Raw genomic sequence first — 19,292 nt, 5'->3', positions numbered from 1 at the left:
AGTACCACCCCCTCAGGTGCATCCCCACCTGTCACCCCTAGTACCCCCCCCCCAGGTGCATCCCCACCTGTCACCCCTAGTACCCCCCCCAGGTGCATCCCCACCTATCACCCCTAGTACCCCCCAGGTGCATCCCCACCTGTCACCCCTAGTACCACCCCCTCAGGTGCATCCCCACCTGTCACCCCTAGTACCCCCCCAGGTGCATCCCCACCTGTCACCCCTAGTACCCCCCCCCCAACAGGTGCATCCCCACCTGTCACCCCTAGTACCACCCCCAGGTGCATCCCCACCTGTCACTATAGTACCACCCCCAGGTGCATCCCCACCTGTCACCCCTAGTAATACCCCCCCCCAGGTGCACCCCCACCTGTCACCCCTAGTACCACCCCCAGGTGCATCCCCACCTGTCACCCCTAGTACCACCCCCCAGGTGCATCCCCACCTGTCACCCCTAGTACCACCTCCCAGGTGCATCCCCACCTGTCACCCCCTAGTACCCCCCCAGGTGAATCCCCACCTGTCACCCCTAGTACCACCCCCAGGTGCATCCCCACCTGTCACCCCTAGTACCACCCCCCAGGTGCATCCCCACCTGTCACCCCTAGTACCCCCCCAGGTGCATCCCCACCTGTCACCCCTAGTACCCCCCCAGGTGCATCCCCACCTGTCACCCTCAGTACCACCCCCCAGGTGCATCCCCACCTGTCACCCTAAGTACCACCCCCAGGTGCATCCCCACCTGTCACCCCTAGTACCCCTCCAGGTGCATCCCCACCTCTCACCCCTAGTACCACCCCCCAGGTGCATCCCCACCCGTCACCCCTAGTAGATCCCCCCCATTTGCATCCCCACCTGTCACCCGTAGTACCACCTCCCCAGGTACATCCCCACCTGTCACCCCTAGTACCACCCCCCCAGGTGCATCCCCACCTGTCACCCCTAGAACCCTCCCCCCAGGTGCATCCCCACCCTTCAATCCTAGTACCACCCCCAGGTGCATCCCCACCTGTCACCCCTAGTACCCCCCCAGGTGCATCCCCACCTCTCACCCCTAGTATCACCCCCCCAGGTGCATCCCCATCCGTCACCCCTAGTACCACCCCCCATTTGCATCCCCACCTGTCACCCCTAGTACCACCTCCCCAGCTGCATCCCCACCTGTCACCCCTTGTTCCACCCCCCCTAGGTGCATCCCCACCTGTCACCCCTAGAACCCGCCCCCCAGGTGCATCCCCACCCTTCACTCCTAGTACCCCCCCAGGTGCATCCCCACCCTTCACCCCTAGTACCCCCCCAGGTGCATCCCCACCTCTCACCCCTAGTACCCCACCCCTAGGTGCATCCCCACCTGTCACCCCTAGTACTACCCCCAGATGCGTCCCCACCTGTCACCCCTAGTACCACCCCCCCCCAGGTGCATCCCCACCTGTCACCCCTAGTACCACCCCCAGGTGCATCCCCACCTGTCACCCCTACAACCCCCCCCCCAGGTGCATCCCCACCTGTCACCCCTAGTACCACCCCCCCTAGGTGCATCCCCACCTGTCACCCCTAGTACCCCCCAGGTGCATCCCCACCTGTCACCCCTAGTAATAACCCCCAGGTGCATCCCTACCTGTCACCTCTAGTACCACCCCCCTGATGCATCCCCTCCTGTCACCCCTAGTAGCCCCCCCCCCGGTGCATCCCCACCTATCACCCCTAGTACCCCCCAGGTGCATCCCCACCTGTCACCCCTAATAATACCCCCCCCAGGTGCACCCCCACCTGTCACCCCTAGTACCACCCCTAGGTGCATCCCCACCTGTCACCCCTAGTACCACCCCCAGGTGCATCCCCACCTGTCACCCCTAGTACCACCTCCCAGGTGCATCCCCACCTGTCACCCCCTAGTACCCCCCCAGGTGAATCCCCACCTGTCACCCCTAGTACCACCCCCAGGTGCATCCCCACCTGTCACCCCTAGTACCACCCCCAGGTGCATCCCCACCTGTCACCCCTAGTACCCCCCCAGGTGCATCCCCACCTGTCACCCCTAGTACCCCCCCAGGTGCATCCCCACCTGTCACCCTCAGTACCACCCCCCAGGTGCATCCCCACCTGTCACCCTAAGTACCACCCCCAGGTGCATCCCCACCTGTCACCCCTAGTACCCCTCCAGGTGCATCCCCACCTCTCACCCCTAGTACCACCCCCCCAGGTGCATCCCCACCCGTCACCCCTAGTAGATCCCCCCCATTTGCATCCCCACCTGTCACCCGTAGTACCACCTCCCCAGGTACATCCCCACCTGTCACCCCTAGTACCACCCCCCCAGGTGCATCCCCACCTGTCACCCCTAGAACCCTCCCCCCAGGTGCATCCCCACCCTTCAATCCTAGTACCACCCCCAGGTGCATTCCCACCTGTCACCCCTAGTACCCCCCCAGGTGCATCCCCACCTCTCACCCCTAGTATCACCCCCCCAGGTGCATCCCCATCCGTCACCCCTAGTACCACCCCCCATTTGCATCCCCACCTGTCACCCCTAGTACCACCTCCCCAGGTGCATCCCCACCTGTCACCCCTTGTTCCACCCCCCCTAGGTGCATCCCCACCTGTCACCCCTTGTTCCACCCCCCCCCTAGGTGCATCCCCACCTGTCACCCCTAGAACCCCCCCCCCCAGGTGCATCCCCACCCTTCACTCCTAGTACCCCCCCCCACGTGCATCCCCACCCTTCACCCCTAGTACCCACCCAGGTGCATCCCCACCTCTCACCCCTAGTACCCCACCCCTAGGTGCATCCCCACCTGTCACCCCTAGTACTACCCCCAGATGCGTCCCCACCTGTCACCCCTAGTACCACCCCCCCCCAGGTGCATCCCCACCTGTCACCCCTAGTACCACCCCCCAGGTGCATCCCCACCTGTCACCCCTACAACCCCCCCAGGTGCATCCCCACCTGTCACCCCTAGTACCACCCCCCCTAGGTGCATCCCCACCTGTCACCCCTAGTACCCCCCCCAGGTGCATCCCCACCTGTCACCCCTAGTAATAACCCCCAGGTCCATCCCCACCTGTCACCTCTAGTACCACCCCCCTGATGCATCCCCACCTGTCACCCCTAGTACCCCCCCCCGGTGCATCCCCACCTATCACCCCTAGTACCCCCCAGGTGCATCCCCACCTGTCACCCCTAGTACCACCCCCTCAGGTGCATCCCCACCTGTCACCCCTAGTACCCCCCCCAGGTGAATCCCCACCTGTCACGACTAGTACCCCCCACAGGTGCATCCCCACCTGTCACCCCTAGTACCACCCCAGGTGCATCCCCACCTGTCACCCCTAGTACCAACCCCAGGTGCATCCCCACCTGTCACCCCTAGTACCACCCCCCCAGGTGCATCCTCACCTGTCACCCCTAGTACCCCCCCCCAGGTGCATTCTCACCTGTCACCCCTAGTACCCCCTAGGTGCATCCCCACTTGTCACCGCTAGGACCACCCCCAGGTGCATCCCCACCTGTCACCCCCTAGTACCACCCCCCCAGGTGCATCCCCACCTGTCACCCCTAGTACCACCTCCACGTGCATCCCCACCTGTCACCCCTAGTACCACCCCCAGGTGCATCCCCACCTGTCACCCCTAGTAATACCCCCCCAGGTGCATCCCCACCTGTCACCCCTAGTACCACCCCCAGGTGCATCCCCACCTGTCACCCCTAGTACCACCCTCATGTGCATCCCCACTTGTCACCCCTAGTACCACCCCCAGGTGCATCCCCACCTGTCACCCCTAGTACCACCTCCACGTGCATCCCCACCTGTCACCCCTAGTACCACCCCCAGGTGCATCCCCACCTGTCACCCCTAGTAATACCCCCCCAGGTGCATCCCCACCTGTCACCCCTAGTACCACCCCCAGGTGCATCCCCACCTGTCACCCCTAGTACCACCCCCATGTGCATCCCCACTTGTCACCCCTAGTACCACCCCCAGGTGCATCCCCACCTGTCACCCGTAGTAATACCCCCCCCCCAGGTGCATCCCCACCTGTCACCCCTAGTAATACCCCCCCCAAGTGCATCCCCACCTGTCACCCCTAGTATCACCCCCCCCCCAGGTGCATCCCCACCTGTCTCCCCTAGTACCCCCCCCCAGGTGCATCCCCACCTGTCACCCCCTAGTACCCCCCAGGTACATCCCTACCTGTCACCCCTAGTACCACCCCCCCAGGTGCATCCCCACCTGTCACCCCTAGTACCACCCCCCCAGGTGCATCCCCACCTGTCACCCCTAGTACCCCCCCCAGGTGCATCCCCACCTGTCATCCCTAGTACCCCCCCAGGTGGATCCCCACTTGTCACCCCTAGTACCACCCCCAGGTGCATCCATACCTGTCACCCCCTAGTACCACCCCCCAGGTGCATCCCCACCTGTCACCCCTAGTACCACCCCCAGGTGCATCCCCACCTGTCACCCCTAGTACCCCCCCCCCAGGTGCATCCCCACCTGTCACCCCTAGTACCCCCCCAGGTGCATCCCCACCTGTCACCCCTAGTACCACCCCCTCAGGTGTATCCCCACCTGTCACCCCTAGTACCCCCCCACAGGTGCATCCCCACCTGTCACCCCTAGTAATACCCCCCAGTTGCATCCCCACCTGTCACCCCTAGTACCACCCCCAGGTGCATCCCCACCTGTCACCCCTAGTACCCCCCCCAGGTGCATCCCCACCTGTCACCCCTAGTACCACCCCCAGGTGCATCTCCACCTGTCACCCCTAGTAGCACCCCCCCAGGTGCATCCCCACTTGTCACCCCTAGTACCACCCCCAGGTGCATCCCCACCTGTCACCCCTAGTACCATCCCCAGGTGCATCCCCACCTGTCACCCGTAGTACCACCCCCCAGGTGCATCCCCACCTGTCACCCCTAGTACCATCCCCAGGTGCATCCCCACCTGTCACCCCTAGTACCATCCCCTTAGGTAGAGCATACATCAAAATACGACGTTCTATTGGGAAGACGGGCCATGCACTGCTACATGAGATATATTGGATTTGTACCCAAGATTAACCATGTAATGTATCAATTATGCAATGTATGTATATGATGTAACTATATAACCTAAGCGTGTAAAAGCACCTTAATCACCTTTAGTGATTAAGTGCTTAATTCCACACTAGTTTGTCTATCAGCTATCTCACCCTGTCAGAGTAAAAGAGACAAATGTATGTGAATGCATGTGTGTGTATATATATATATATATATATATATATATATATATATATATATATATATATATATATATATATATATATATATATATATATATATATATATATATATATATATATATATATGTATGTGTACGTATATGTGTGTGTGTGTGTGTGTATGTATATGCGTGTGTATAATGTATATATGGAAGCTGATCAGAATTACATTTTACTTTTGTAAATGCACATTAATGACACAATGTAAAAGACACATCGAACACTTTATGTAGGGCATACGTAAATCTGTGTATCTATGTATTTACGCATGTAGGTTAGCTTAGCATTTTAAAAGCACCGAATCACCTTCTGTGGTTGAGTGTTCAATAAACCCTTGAACTATATGTTTAACACATCTCTAACCCTGTCCATGGAGGACAGAAGAAAATGTATATATGCTGGTTAGCATTGTAAATGTGTGGCCACGTCTGTGGTAGAAAATAAACTGCTATATGATAAATGTTGATCGAAAAAGTTATTAGCTTCGTAAAACATTAACAACACTAATGAACAAACAATACATATTCCGTCATCAGTTGTTTCACCAACAACGTGGAAGGGAATGCTTCAGCATCTGGGTGAAAGTCAGCAGAGTGTAGGTGAGGTCTCCATGCTTGGATACAACAGTCCAGACGGGCGCACCAGAGTGAAGGTGAGGTCTCCGTGCTTGGATACAACAGTCCAGACGGGCGCACCAGAGTGAAGGTGAGGTCTCCATGCTTAGATACAACAGTCCAGACGGGCGCACCAGAGTGAAGGTGAGGTCTCCATGCTTGGATACAACAGTCCAGACGGGCGCACCAGAGTGAAGGTGAGGTCTCCATGCTTGGATACAACAGTCCAGACGGGCGCACCAGAGTGTAGGTGAGGTCTCCATGCTTGGATACAACAGTCCAGACGGGCGCACCAGAGTGAAGGTGAGGTCTCCATGCTTGGATACAACAGTCCAGACGGGCGCACCAGAGTGTAGGTGAGGTCTCCATGCTTGGATTCAACAGTCCAGACGGGCGCACCAGAGTGTAGGTGAGGTCTCCATGCTTGGATACAACAGTCCAGACGGGCGCACCAGAGTGAAGGTGAGGTCTCCATGCTTGGATACAACAGTCCAGACGGGCGCACCAGAGTGTAGGTGAGGTCTCCATGCTTGGATACAACAGTCCAGACGGGCGCACCAGAGTGTAGGTGAGGTCTCCATGCTTGGATACAACAGTCCAGACGGGCGCACCAGAGTGTAGGTGAGGTCTCCATGCTTGGATACAACAGTCCAGACGGGCGCACCAAAGATTTGAACAGTTTAATAACAGCTTTCCTCACTCCAGAGATCCCATGCCTATATAATACTTAGTAATCTGGTCTATAAATCAGCACCCATATTCCCAAACATATTTACCAAAACTTATCCAGCTTTGTTGTTATAGTTTCGTGTTCTATTTTGTGTTGAGATATATTCAGTAGCCTAGTAATATTACCCTTGATGTACACTTTCATCTATCTACATGTTCCCAACGGCAATAAACTGTGGTACTAAAGTGCCTTACCCTAACCTACCAGAGGACCCACGAGACAGAAAACTGGACATTGTGTCACTTTCCCGAGCTGGTAACATTTATTTGTATACCAGTTTTAGGCCTTGGGTAAAGTATACGTCAAAATGCGACGCTCTATTAGGAGGACGGGTTGTTCCCTCATACGGGAGGGTTGTGTCTTCTGCAACCTCAAACCTGAATTTACCTGAGGGCCTCGACGAGGACAGGAAGCCGACGGTTTGTCAAAAGTTCCTCCATTTTCCCTGATGATCTTTTCTAGCTGTATTTTACAACTCAGCAGAGTTTTGGCGTTTACGGCTTCGGCGGGTAGGCAGTTCCATGGGTTTACAACCCTATGGGTGAAAAAGCATCTCCTGTTTTCTGTCCTATATTGTGGCTTTTTGAGCTTGAACCCGTTTCTCCTTGTTCGTGTTACATCTGACCTCTTGAAGAAAGTGTCCGGATCAACATCGTCCAAATTGCTCAGTATTTTGAAGGTTTCGATGAGATCCGCCCTGGAGCAACTATGTCTTTCTGAAGTAAGTAATTATCAAAAGTAGGCACCAAACCGAGAAGGCTATGTAGCACCAACAAATGTGTGGAATAATCAGAGGGCGCTAGATATTATCAAGGATGCCAATACGAGGGGAGGAAAGCATAAGACGAACGATATTAAAAGTATCCGATTCACCAAGAATTCTATCGAGGGACAAGCGACGGCGAGGGACGGTCGGAAAGCAAGACACATGCTCGTCCTGGAAGTCAGGACATTCAACAAGGATATGCATGACGGTAAGAGGGACAATGCAATTAGGACAATAAGGAGCAGGGCGGCGCTCCATTAAGTGACCGTGAGTTAATCGTGTATGGCCAATACGCAACCTCGCCAGAGCCGTCTCTCATCGCCGGTTACGGTGGTGGGAGGATGGCCATGAGGACACACTACTCTTAAGAGTACGCAGTTTGTTGCCAGTAACATAAGTCCAACAATCCTGCCAATGGGTAAGGATGGAGAAATGAATAACTGTGTAAAAGTCGGAATAAGGAATACCTTTATGAGAGATGGGACAAGAGTGGACAGCTTCCCTAGCGGCAGCGTCTGCACGCTCATTTAAAGAGACACCAATATGGCTGGAAACCCAACAAAACTCAAATGACTTAAATTTACTAGAAATAAGAAACAGCCAATGCTGAATCTCGACGACCACTGGATTGACCGGATTAAATGACCCGAGAGCCACGAGGGCACTACTAGAGTCAGTGCCAACTACAGAGGAAGATTGACAACGAGAAAGCAGTTGATGAAGAGCATAGTAAATAACATAAAGTTCTGCTGTGAAGATGCTAGTCTCCGTAGGTAAGCGACACATAAGTGCGCTCAGGAAAAACAACAGAGTAGCCAACACCGTCTGCAGACTTAAAGCCATCGGTGAAGATGGAAACGGAGCGGGAGTGAGAAGAAAAGTGCTCAAGGAAAATGCGTTTCAGAACCGTAGGAAAGGTAAAAGCTTTAGTAATGCGGGTCAAGGATGTACAAAACTGCGGAAGGGGGACTTTCCACAGGGGCAAGGAAGGTACAATACGAGGAGAAACATTGGTAATACGAGCCGAAATGTTACAAATACGATCTGAAAGAGAATCCTGTAAGCGAGATAACCGGACAGAAAGAGGGAGGTGGTGAAGAGGAACAGGAACCACAGGAGAGGTAAAAGTTAAAGCACGACACAGACGAGAGGAAGGACGCTGCAAGGGCCGCGCAAGATAGGGAAGACAGTAGCAATCATGGTGGTCTTGGAGAGATAGAAAGCCAGTGTCAACATACAAGCTGAGTGCGGGAGTCGAACGAAAGGCACCTGAGCTGAGGCACAACCCAGTATGGTGCAAAGCATCAAGACGGCAAAGAGTAGAAGGAGAAGCAGACGAGTAAGCAGGGCAACCATAATCGAGTTTAGACAGGACGAGAGAGGAATGTAAAGCAAGGAGAGGGCGCCTATCCGCTCCCCAAGAAGTATGGGACAATACCTGAAGGAAGGTAAGGGCCTTAGAGCATTCAACTCGGAGGTAAGAGATATGGAGCAACCAAGACAAACGAGTGTCAAAGATTATCGCAAAAGCTTAGCAGAATCCTTGTACTCAAGGGGGTGACCATAAAGCAACAAAGAGAGACGAAGAACAACACGCTTCCAAGTAAAAGTCATAGCACAAGTCTTAGACGTAGAGAACCTGAAGCCATGATCGGTGACCTAAGATGACACGGCATCAATCGCAAGTTGAAGCCGCCGTTGAAGGAGAGGCGAATCATCACCCCGACAGCAAAGGGTAAAATCATCGACATAGCGGAGAAGACGCCAGAAGGAAGAGAGGAAAGAAGACCATTGAGGGCAACCAGGAAAAGAGTAGTGCTCAGAACACTATCTTCGGGCACACCCTCGTATTGCTGAAAAGAGGCAGAGAGAGTGGTACCAAGCCTCACTCGAAAGGAACGACGAGAGAGGAAGCTTTGGAGAAAGAGAGGGAGATGACCACGAAGGCCAAAAAAATGAAGTTGAGACAAAATATGATATCGCCAAGTGGTGTCATAAGCCTTTTCCAGGTCAAAAAGGACGGCAACAACGAAGGTGGTCTTCGCAGCACAAGCAATACGAATATAGACCTCCAAGTTCACCAGGACATCAGTCGTGCTGCGGCACATGCAGAAACCAAATTGAGAAGGAGAGAGGAGGTGATAGTGTTCCAGGAACCACATCAGACGAACGTTAACCATACGTTCAAAGAGTTTGCAGACACAACTTGTGAGGGCAATAGGGCGAAAGTCCTTAGGGGATGTTCCCAGAGACCCCGGTTTGCGAACAGGGAGGACAACAGCATCGAGCCAGTCCTCAGGGACTGACGACGACTCCCAGATCCGATTATACAGACTCAGTAAATACTGAGACATGCACAGAGGGAGATGGCAAAGCATCTCATAATAAATGCCATCGGAGCCCGCCGCCATAGAACTACAGAGGGCCAGGGCAGACTGAAGTTCAGAGAGAGAGAAGGGATCGTTATAGGGAAGTCTGAAATAAGTGCAGAAATCTAAAGGACGAGATTCAAGGACAGGTTTACGAAGAAGGAAAGGTTGAGGAAGATGAGAACCAGAGCTAACAGAAGAAAAGTGGGAACCCAGTTCGGTCGCGACCTGCAACGGTTCCACCACAAGAGTACCACGGAGTTGAAGCACCGGCAAGACATCGGGAACGAACTTACCCACTTTCTTGCGGACACGCTTCCAAATCTGCGGCAGAGTAGTTTCGGACGTAATGGTGGAAACATAAGACTTCCAACACTCACGCTTAGCTGTACAGATGGCTTTACGGGCCACCGCAATCGCCTTCCATATCAAAAGAAAAGAATCAGCCGTCTACCGGTGGCGGTGTCTCTTCCAGGCTGCACGCTTACAGCGGACAGCCCGAGCACAGTCCACATTCCACCAGGGAATGCACTTCCATGGTCCCCGAGAGGAAGAGCAAGGAATAGAGTTGAGGGCAGCATCATAGATGGAGTCATGAAAAAGGAGGAGGGCACGAGGGAGAGGCAGAATGGAGAGGTCAGAAGAGAGCAGCCTAGAGGGTAAATAGGTTCCAGTCTGCCTTAGCAAACTGCCACCTAGGGAAGGAGAGGGGAGGGTGAAAAGAGAAAAAGGTAACAAGGATGGGGAAATGGTCACTGCCATGGAGGTCATGAAGGACCCGCCACGTGAAATCCAAGTAAAAAGACGACGAGCAGAGAGAAAGATCAAGACAGGAAAGGGTGCGAGTCCGAGAGTCCAAATGAGTGGGCTCACCAGAATTCAAAAGAGACAGGGAAGAAGAGAGGATGAACGGTTCGAGAAGGCAACTCCAGGTGTTTGTCAGAACATCACCCCACAGGGTATGTCGACAATTGAAATCACCCCGGCAGGAGCACAGGCTCCGGCAAGGAGTCCAGTAGGTGTTTAAGATCGGGAAGAGAAAGTGGGACATTTGGGGGGAGGTAAATGGAACAAACGGTGTACCATTTACATACAAAGATACGGGCAGCAGAACATTGGAGAGGCGACGGAAAAAGTAGGGGGACGAAGGGAACATCAGAACAAATCAAGAGAGCAGAAGTGGAACGGGTCCCAGCAACAGCTGGGGGGGGGGGGGGGGGAGACAGGAATAGCCACGGAAGCAACCAGGACAAGCACCAAGCATCGGCTCCTGGAGACAGACACAAAGGGGCGAAAACTGTGAAATCAGAAATTTCAAGGAAATTAAATCATTTCAGAGATCATGGAAATTGGCATAATATCCACGAATATTCCATTGAAGAATAGACATCGACAAGAAGAGAAAGGACAGCAACAGAAGACAATGAAGAAACAAAGGTGAAAAATGAACACAGCACGTTAAAGAAGAACAGGATCAGGGTCAGCGAAGTTAGGGTTAGGGGCATGGATAAACTGAGTAAGGATGGAGCGAAGGGAGCGGAAGGACCGACCAGAGGCAGGCGAGCAGGGTCCAGAGGAGGAGGAGGAGGCGGGAGGGACAACCGAGGATCAAGGACAGCAGCAGGAGGGGCAGAAATCAGGGAGTGCACCTCAGCAAGGGCGGCAACCGAGTGAGAAGCGGAGGCCAAAGAAACCTCCAGAGCAGGAACAGGGGGCGCAACCACCGAAACGGGAAGGGACGGAGCGAGAGAGTCAGGGGAAGGAGGCGAGGAAGAAAGCGAAGCCTTTTTACCCACGAGGCAGAGGAAGGAGATGAGCCAGGCTTTCGCTTCTGACTCAAAGAGACAGGCATCTTCTTCTTGAGGTTATCTTCAGATGATTTCGGGGCTTTTAGTGTCCCCGCGGCCCGGTCCTCGACCAGGCCTCCACCCCCAGGAAGCAGCCCGTGACAGCTGACTAACACCCAGGTACCTATTTTACTGCTAGGTAACAGGGGCATAGGGTGAAAGAAACTCTGCCCATTGTTTCTCGCCGGCGCCTGGGATCGAACCCAGGACCACAGGATCACAAGTCCAGCGTGCTGTCCACTCGGCCGACCGGCTCCCTCGGCTCGGCTCCGCTCGGCTCGACCGGCATCCCAGCAACAACGTACTGGGCAACAGATTCAAGCGTCTCAACAGGGGAAGAAGAACGAGAGCAAACAACACGATGATCGCTAGGAGAGTGATGGACATCAGCCCCGCACAGACAGGCGGCGTGGAGAGCCAAGAGACGGAGGAGAAGGATGGGAAGGAGGAGCGGCGGGAGACGACAAAGAAGACACAGGAGACAAGACAGACTGGGTAGAAAGAAGGGGAATCCCAGACAGAGAACCATGGGGGGGGGGGGACCTTTCGAGACAGAACTTAAAGGAACAGAGAAGAAGACGGTGGGTGCGTCTGGGTCTAAGGCCTGGAAACGGTTGTGAGACTGAGGAAGGTGGGAAGGACGAGGAGAGGAAGAGCGCAACACGCGACCATAAGAGACACCAGCGAAAGGGGGAGACGGCAAACTTGGCGCCTCGCCTCAAGAAAAGACAAACGTTTCTGGTGCTTCAAGGTTAGGATGATTGCCTCAAGTTTGTAATGTACACATGCGCGGGAGAAGGTAGGATGGGTCTCACCGCAATTGAGGCAGCGAGCTCGGGGAGAAGTGCACTCTGACTTAGTGACCTTCGTCCCCACTCAAGGGACAGAGAGAGACAGTACTGGAGCATCGGAGGGCACCATGCCCAAACCTCCAGCACTTATTACACAGCCGAGAGGAGGGAATGTACTCCTGGACAGAGCACCTGGCACCACCAAGAATGACAGAGGGCGGAAGGGTCCTACCATCAAAGGTAATCTTCGCAACCCAAAGGGGCTGACAGCGACGACCACGAGGAGGACGAGTAAACTTGTCTACCTGGAGGAGAGAATGGCCATGGGCTTCAAGGATATGCCTAATATCTTCGTGGCAGTCCTGTAGATTCCTAATACTGGTTGCAACATGGGGTGGGAGGAGAACAGTGCTAACACTGATATTCAACCGAGCGTTCCTGGAGACCCAAACAGGGATCTCGCCAAGGCAGGATAAGGTGACCAAGCAGGTAGCTGCACCCTGAGAAGGAGCAGCAACGACACGTGTACTGAGACAGGTGGGGTTGAAAATAACAGAGGCATCTGAATCAACAAGGTGCCTATGGAGAGAGAAATCGTCAGGTGTAGAACCCAGAGGGAGGAGATCAAAGTATTTGGCCCACGAAGTGGGACCAAACAAGGCTTGGTCTTCATTAGTACTGGAAGGAATCGAGCAAGTGCGGCCGTGGCATGGACGGCGTTGAGAACCCCCAGAGAGACAGGGGTTAAAAGGCGCAGTAGTCACAATGAGAGACTGAGCTGTGCCAGGGGACGAGGTGGTCACCACTGTGGGCTTGTGACTCGACCCAACCACAGAGGTGGGACGGGAGCAAGGAGAGTAGTCAGGAGGGTCAAAGGAGGAGCAAGGTCGAGGCCCAATGCAGCGGAGGCTACAGAGCCCAGTCTTCCAACATAGTCCGACTCAGGAGCTTGGTCGCCCACCCCACGAGCCCGAGAAGGTACAAGAGGAACAGAATGTGACATAAAAACGAGAGGAAAACTTTCATTCACGAATGTGCCCCCCCTACACCCACCACGGAACCACAATTAGAGGATAGGACACCCAACAAGAGACATATCGCCGATCTTGCTGGCGCCCCCTAGGGATGCGTCGTGAGTATACGCCCCACAAATGCCACCTTAAGAACCATCAGTCCATCGAGATCAGGTTCAGTGACGAAAGGAGGATTGACAATAAAAGCGCCCCCTCGCCCACAACGTCGGGTACCACAGTTCTACGGGTGCAGGATTATGCCTCCTCAAACACCCAGGCGTCAAAACAAAAGAAGGCCGAAAGAATAATCAAAACAGGCAAAAGGTCGGCGGGAAATGACAATTAGAAAGAAGAAGATGGGGGAAAAAACGAAACATAAGGAAAAGGAAAAGTTGCCCGGCAGAATTCGAGAGGACAGCAGCAGGAGCATAAGGCCACAAAAGGACAGAGGACTGCCCCATGAAGCATCACACTCTGGCAGCTGCCCTCTAAGTCGCCTCACGGCAGCAACAGGCCGGACAAGGAGGGGGGATGTCTTTCTGAAGATGAGGTCTCCATGCCTGGATGCAATAATTCAGGTGGGGGCGCACCAGACTCATACAATTGAACAACTACTTTCTTTTCCTTGAAGGTAAAGGTACGACTGATTATTCTCAGGGTTTGGTTCGCTTTTTTTACTGCCGCTCCCATTTGTTGTGCAACTTTTAGTGAATGATGTATTCTGGCTCCAAGGTCCTTTTCTTCATCTATCTATTGTAAGGTAATGCTGTCAGTTTGACAGTTGTGACGTAGATTCTTGTGCCCACATGCAAGGTCTTGCAGTTATCGACATTAAAAAGCATTTGCCAGTCATCTGACCATTTATGGAGTTCATGAAGATATTGTAAGGTCTCAGTATTAATTTCACTTCCCACTTTACCATAGATCTTAGTGTCATCTGCAAATTTAATGATGTGGTTTGTAATATTCTCATCTATGTCATTGATGTTTATGACAAAAAGCGTTGGCCCCAAATTGGACCCCTGTGGCACCCGACTTAGCACATTTCTCCAGTCAGATTCATTCCCATTTAGCACGACTCTTTGTTTTCTACGTTTTAACCATTGTTTTATCCATTCCAGTATTCTCCCATTTATTCCATGTGCTTGTAATTTCCTTGCCAGTCTGTCATGTGGTACCTTGTCAAAAGCTTTAACAAAGTCCATGTAAGCTACATCTACCGGAAATCCTTTGTCTGAATTTGCCGGTTACTGTTTCCAGAAATATGAGCAGGTCAGTGAGGTAGGATCTATTTTTAACACACCCATGTTGCGTTGATTTTACAAGATTGTTCTCTGTGAGATGTTGGATGATTCCTTCCCTGAGGTTTCTCTCCATGAATCTGAAGATGTGTGATGTCAAGCTGATCGGATGGTAGTTTTCTGCCGAGCTCTTTCTGCCTTTTTTGAAAATAGGCGTAATGTTTGCAAATTTCCAATCCAGGGAGCACTATCCCATGGTCAAGGGATTTTCTGAAAAGGAGTTTCAGTGGTATGCAAAGTGCATTAACCAGTTCCTTCACGACTTTGAATTCCATCCACACCTGGGGCTTTTGAGTCTTTTAGTTTGTTAATGGTCTTCCTGATTGTGTCGCACGTAATGGATATATCCATTAATTCACTCTCGTCACTTCCTTCAAACATTTGAGTGGGTGATGATGTTCAACCATTCTAGTGTGAACACTGATGCGAAGTATTCATTCTCAGTGTTAGCTGCCCTATTATCATCTAATATAACTTGGTTATACGGGAGAGTTGTGACTACTGCGGCTTCATACGGGAGGGTTGTGACTACTGCGGCCTCATACGGGAGGGTTGTGACTACTGCGGCCTCATACGGGAGGGTTGTGACTACTGCGGCCTCATACTGGAGAGTTGTGACTACTGCGGCCTCATACTGGAGAGTTGTGACTACTGCGGCCTTATACGGGAGAGTTGTGACTACTGCGGCCTCATACGGGAGGGTTGTGACTACTGCGGCCTCATACTGGAGAGTTGTGACTACTGCGGCCTCATACGGGAGGGTTGTGACTACTGCGGCCTCATACGGGAGGGTTCTGACTACTGCGGCCTCATACTGGAGGGTTGTGACTACTGCGGCCTCATACGGGAGGGTTGTGACTACTGCGGCCTCATACTGGAGAGTTGTGACTACTGCGGCCTCATACTGGAGAGTTGTGACTACTGCGGCCTCATACGGGAGGGTTGTGACTACTGCGGCCTCATACTGGAGAGTTGTGACTACTGCGGCCTCATACGGGAGGGTTGTGACTACTGCGGCCTCATACGGGAGGGTTGTGACTACTGCGGCCTCATACGGGAGAGTTGTGACTACTGCGGCCTCACAACCCAGATACCTATTTACTGTTGGGTGAAGAGAGGCACAAGGTGAGAGGAGAGTGTGAGGTGAAGTAGTAATGAGAGAGTCAGCGGCGGACTCAGCCTCCTCCTCTCTGACTCCGGGCCTCACACTGGGAAAACAATCTCACCAGCCTAGTGTACTCGTCGCTTACATCACACATTTCCTCACTGCTGGACGCCCCCATCAAACTATTTTCCTTCCGTAGCAAAGCACTCTGCCTACCAGTTTGGTACAGTCACTAGAAGACAATAATAATCGACAGGGGGATCGTATTCCAGGGAACATAGGATTAAGGACTTGCCCGAAACGCTACGCGTACTAGTGGCTGTACAAGAATGTAACAACTCTTGTATATATCTCAAAAAAAATAATAACAATAATAATAATAATAATAATAATAATAATAATAATAATAATAATAATAATAATAATAATAATAAAATATAGATATATAAGAACATGTTACAGTGAACATAATTAGTCGGTACAGAAATTGTATAATTTATACAGCCACTAATGCACAAAGCCGGTCTTTATAGTCAGGTGTTAATTCACAGACATATCTTTGTGTATTACTTAACAATGTAATTGTGGTGTGTTGGTAGACCTGGGCGGGTACAATTTCAATGTACCATCAGTAAATGATGGTACATTGATCAAGTAGTAGTCACTTAATGATATATATATATATATATATATATATATATATATATATATATATATATATATATATATATATCATAAACGAAACATAAGCAAAAGGAAAAGTTGCCCGGCAGAATTCGAGAGGACAGCAGCAGGAGCATAAGGCCACAAAAGGACAGAGGACTGCCCCATGAAGCATCACACTCTGGCAGCTGCCCTCTAAGTCGCCTCACGGCAGCAACAGGCCGGACAAGGAGGGGGGATGTCTTTCTGAAGATGAGGTCTCCATGCCTGGATGCAATAATTCAGGTGGGGGCACACCAGACTCATACAATTGAACAACTACTTTCTTTTCCTTGAAGGTAAAGGTACGACTGATTATTCTCAGGGTTTGGTTCGCTTTTTTTACTGCCGCTCCCATTTGTTGTGCAACTTTTAGTGAATGATGTATTCTGGCTCCAAGGTCCTTTTCTTCATCTATCTATTGTAAGGTAATGCTGTCAGTTTGACAGTTGTGACGTAGATTCTTGTGCCCACATGCAAGGTCTTGCAGTTATCGACATTAAAAAGCATTTGCCAGTCATCTGACCATTTATGGAGTTCATGAAGATATTGTAAGGTCTCAGTATTAATTTCACTTCCCACTTTACCATAGATCTTAGTGTCATCTGCAAATTTAATGATGTGGTTTGTAATATTCTCATCTATGTCATTGATGTTTATGACAAAAAGCGTTGGCCCCAAATTGGACCCCTGTGGCACCCGACTTAGCACATTTCTCCAGTCAGATTCATTCCCATTTAGCACGACTCTTTGTTTTCTACGTTTTAACCATTGTTTTATCCATTCCAGTATTCTCCCATTTATTCCATGTGCTTGTAATTTCCTTGCCAGTCACTCATGTGGTACCTTGTCAAAAGCTTTAACAAAGTCCATGTAAGCTACATCTACCGGAAATCCTTTGTCTGAATTTGCCGGTTACTGTTTCCAGAAATATGAGCAGGTCAGTGAGGTAGGATCTATTTTTAACACACCCATGTTGCGTTGATTTTACAAGATTGTTCTCTGTGAGATGTTGGATGATTCCTTCCCTGAGGTTTCTCTCCATGAATCTGAAGATGTGTGATGTCAAGCTGATCGGATGGTAGTTTTCTGCCGAGCTCTTTCTGCCTTTTTTGAAAATAGGCGTAATGTTTGCAAATTTCCAATCCAGGGAGCACTATCCCATGGTCAAGGGATTTTCTGAAATGGAGTTTCAGTGGTATGCAAAGTGCATTAACCAGTTCCTTCACGACTTTGAATTCCATCCACACCTGGGGCTTTTGAGTCTTTTAGTTTGTTAATGGTCTTCCTGATTGTGTCGCACGTAATGGATATATCCATTAATTCACTCTCGTCACTTCCTTCAAACATTTGAGTGGGTTATGATGTTCAATCGTTCTAGTGTGAACACTGATGCGAAGTATTCATTCTCAGTGTTAGCTGCCCTATTATCATCCAATATAACTTGGTTATACGGGAGAGTTGTGACTACTGCGGCTTCATACGGGAGAGTTGTGACTACTGCGGCCTCATACGGGAGGGTTGTGACTACTGCGGCCTCATACGGGAGGGTTGTGACTACTGCGGCCTCATACGGGAGGGTTGTGACTACTGCGGCCTCATACGGGAGGGTTGTGACTACTGCGGCCTCATACGGGAGGGTTGTGACTACTGCGGCCTCATACGGGAGGGTTGTGACTACTGCGGCCTCATACGGGAGGGTTGTGACTACTGCGGCCTCATACGGGAGGGTTGTGACTACTGCGGCCTCATACGGGAGGGTTGTGACTACTGCGGCCTCATACGGGAGGGTTGTGACTACTGCGGCCTCATGCGGGAGGGTTGTGACTACTGCGGCCTCATACGGGAGAGTTGTGACTACTGCGGCCTCATACGGGAGGGTTGTGACTACTGCGGCCTCATACGGGAGGGTTGTGACTACTGCGTCCTCATACGGGAGAGTTGTGACTACTGCAGCCTCATACGGGAGGGTTGTGACTACTGCGGCCTCATACGGGAGGGTTGTGACTACTGCGGCCTCATACGGGAGAGTTGTGAATACTGCGGCTTCATACGGGAGAGTTGTGACTACTGCGGCCTCATACGGGAGGGTTGTGACTACTGCGGCCTCATACGGGAGGGTTGTGACTACTGCGGCCTCATACGGGAGGGTTGTGACTACTGCGGCCTCATACGGGAGAGTTGTGACTACTGCAGCCTCATACGGGAGGGTTGTGACTACTGCGGCCTCATACGGGAGGGTTGTGACTACTGCGGCCTCATACGGGAGGGTTGTGACTACTGCGGCCTCATACGGGAGAGTTGTGACTACTGCGGCCTCACAACCCAGATACCTATTTACTGTTGGGTGAAGAGAGGCACAAGGTGAGAGGAGAGTGTGAGGTGAAGTAGTAATGAGAGAGTCAGCGGCGGACTCAGCCTCCTCCTCTCTGACTCCGGGCCTCACACTGGGAAAACAATCTCACCAGCCTAGTGTACTCGTCGCTTACATCACACATTTCCTCACTGCTGGACGCCCCCATCAAACTATTTTCCTTCCGTAGCAAAGCACTTTGCCTACCAGTTTGGTACAGTCACTAGAAGACAATAATAATCGACAGGGGGATCGTATTCCAGGGAACATAGGATTAAGGACTTGCCCGAAACGCTAAGCGTACTAGTGGCTGTACAAGAATGTAACAACTCTTGTATATATCTCAAAAAAAATAATAACAATAATAATAATAATAATAATAATAATAATAATAATAATAATAATAATAATAATAAAATATAGATATATAAGAACATGT

At 51.7% G+C, this 19,292-nt stretch overlaps 1 protein-coding gene across 1 annotated transcript; it reads left to right on the top strand.

Moving 5' to 3' along the window:
* The first annotated feature begins 13,504 nt into the window (after positions 1 to 13,504).
* LOC138373646 (glutamine-rich protein 2-like) lies at positions 13,505 to 18,868 on the top strand. Its single transcript, XM_069339986.1, has 4 exons — positions 13,505 to 13,716; positions 14,875 to 14,995; positions 15,184 to 15,818; positions 17,914 to 18,868. Exons 1-4 carry the CDS (start codon positions 13,505 to 13,507, stop codon positions 18,866 to 18,868), a joined length of 1,923 nt encoding a protein of 640 aa, XP_069196087.1.
* Positions 18,869 to 19,292: the final 424 nt, after the last annotated feature.

The sequence above is a fragment of the Procambarus clarkii genome, chromosome 43 (assembly GCF_040958095.1).
Source record: "Procambarus clarkii isolate CNS0578487 chromosome 43, FALCON_Pclarkii_2.0, whole genome shotgun sequence".
NCBI lineage: Eukaryota > Metazoa > Arthropoda > Malacostraca > Decapoda > Cambaridae > Procambarus > Procambarus clarkii.
The sequence above is the reverse complement of the archived record's forward strand: the minus strand, read 5'-3'. Positions and strand labels throughout refer to the sequence as shown.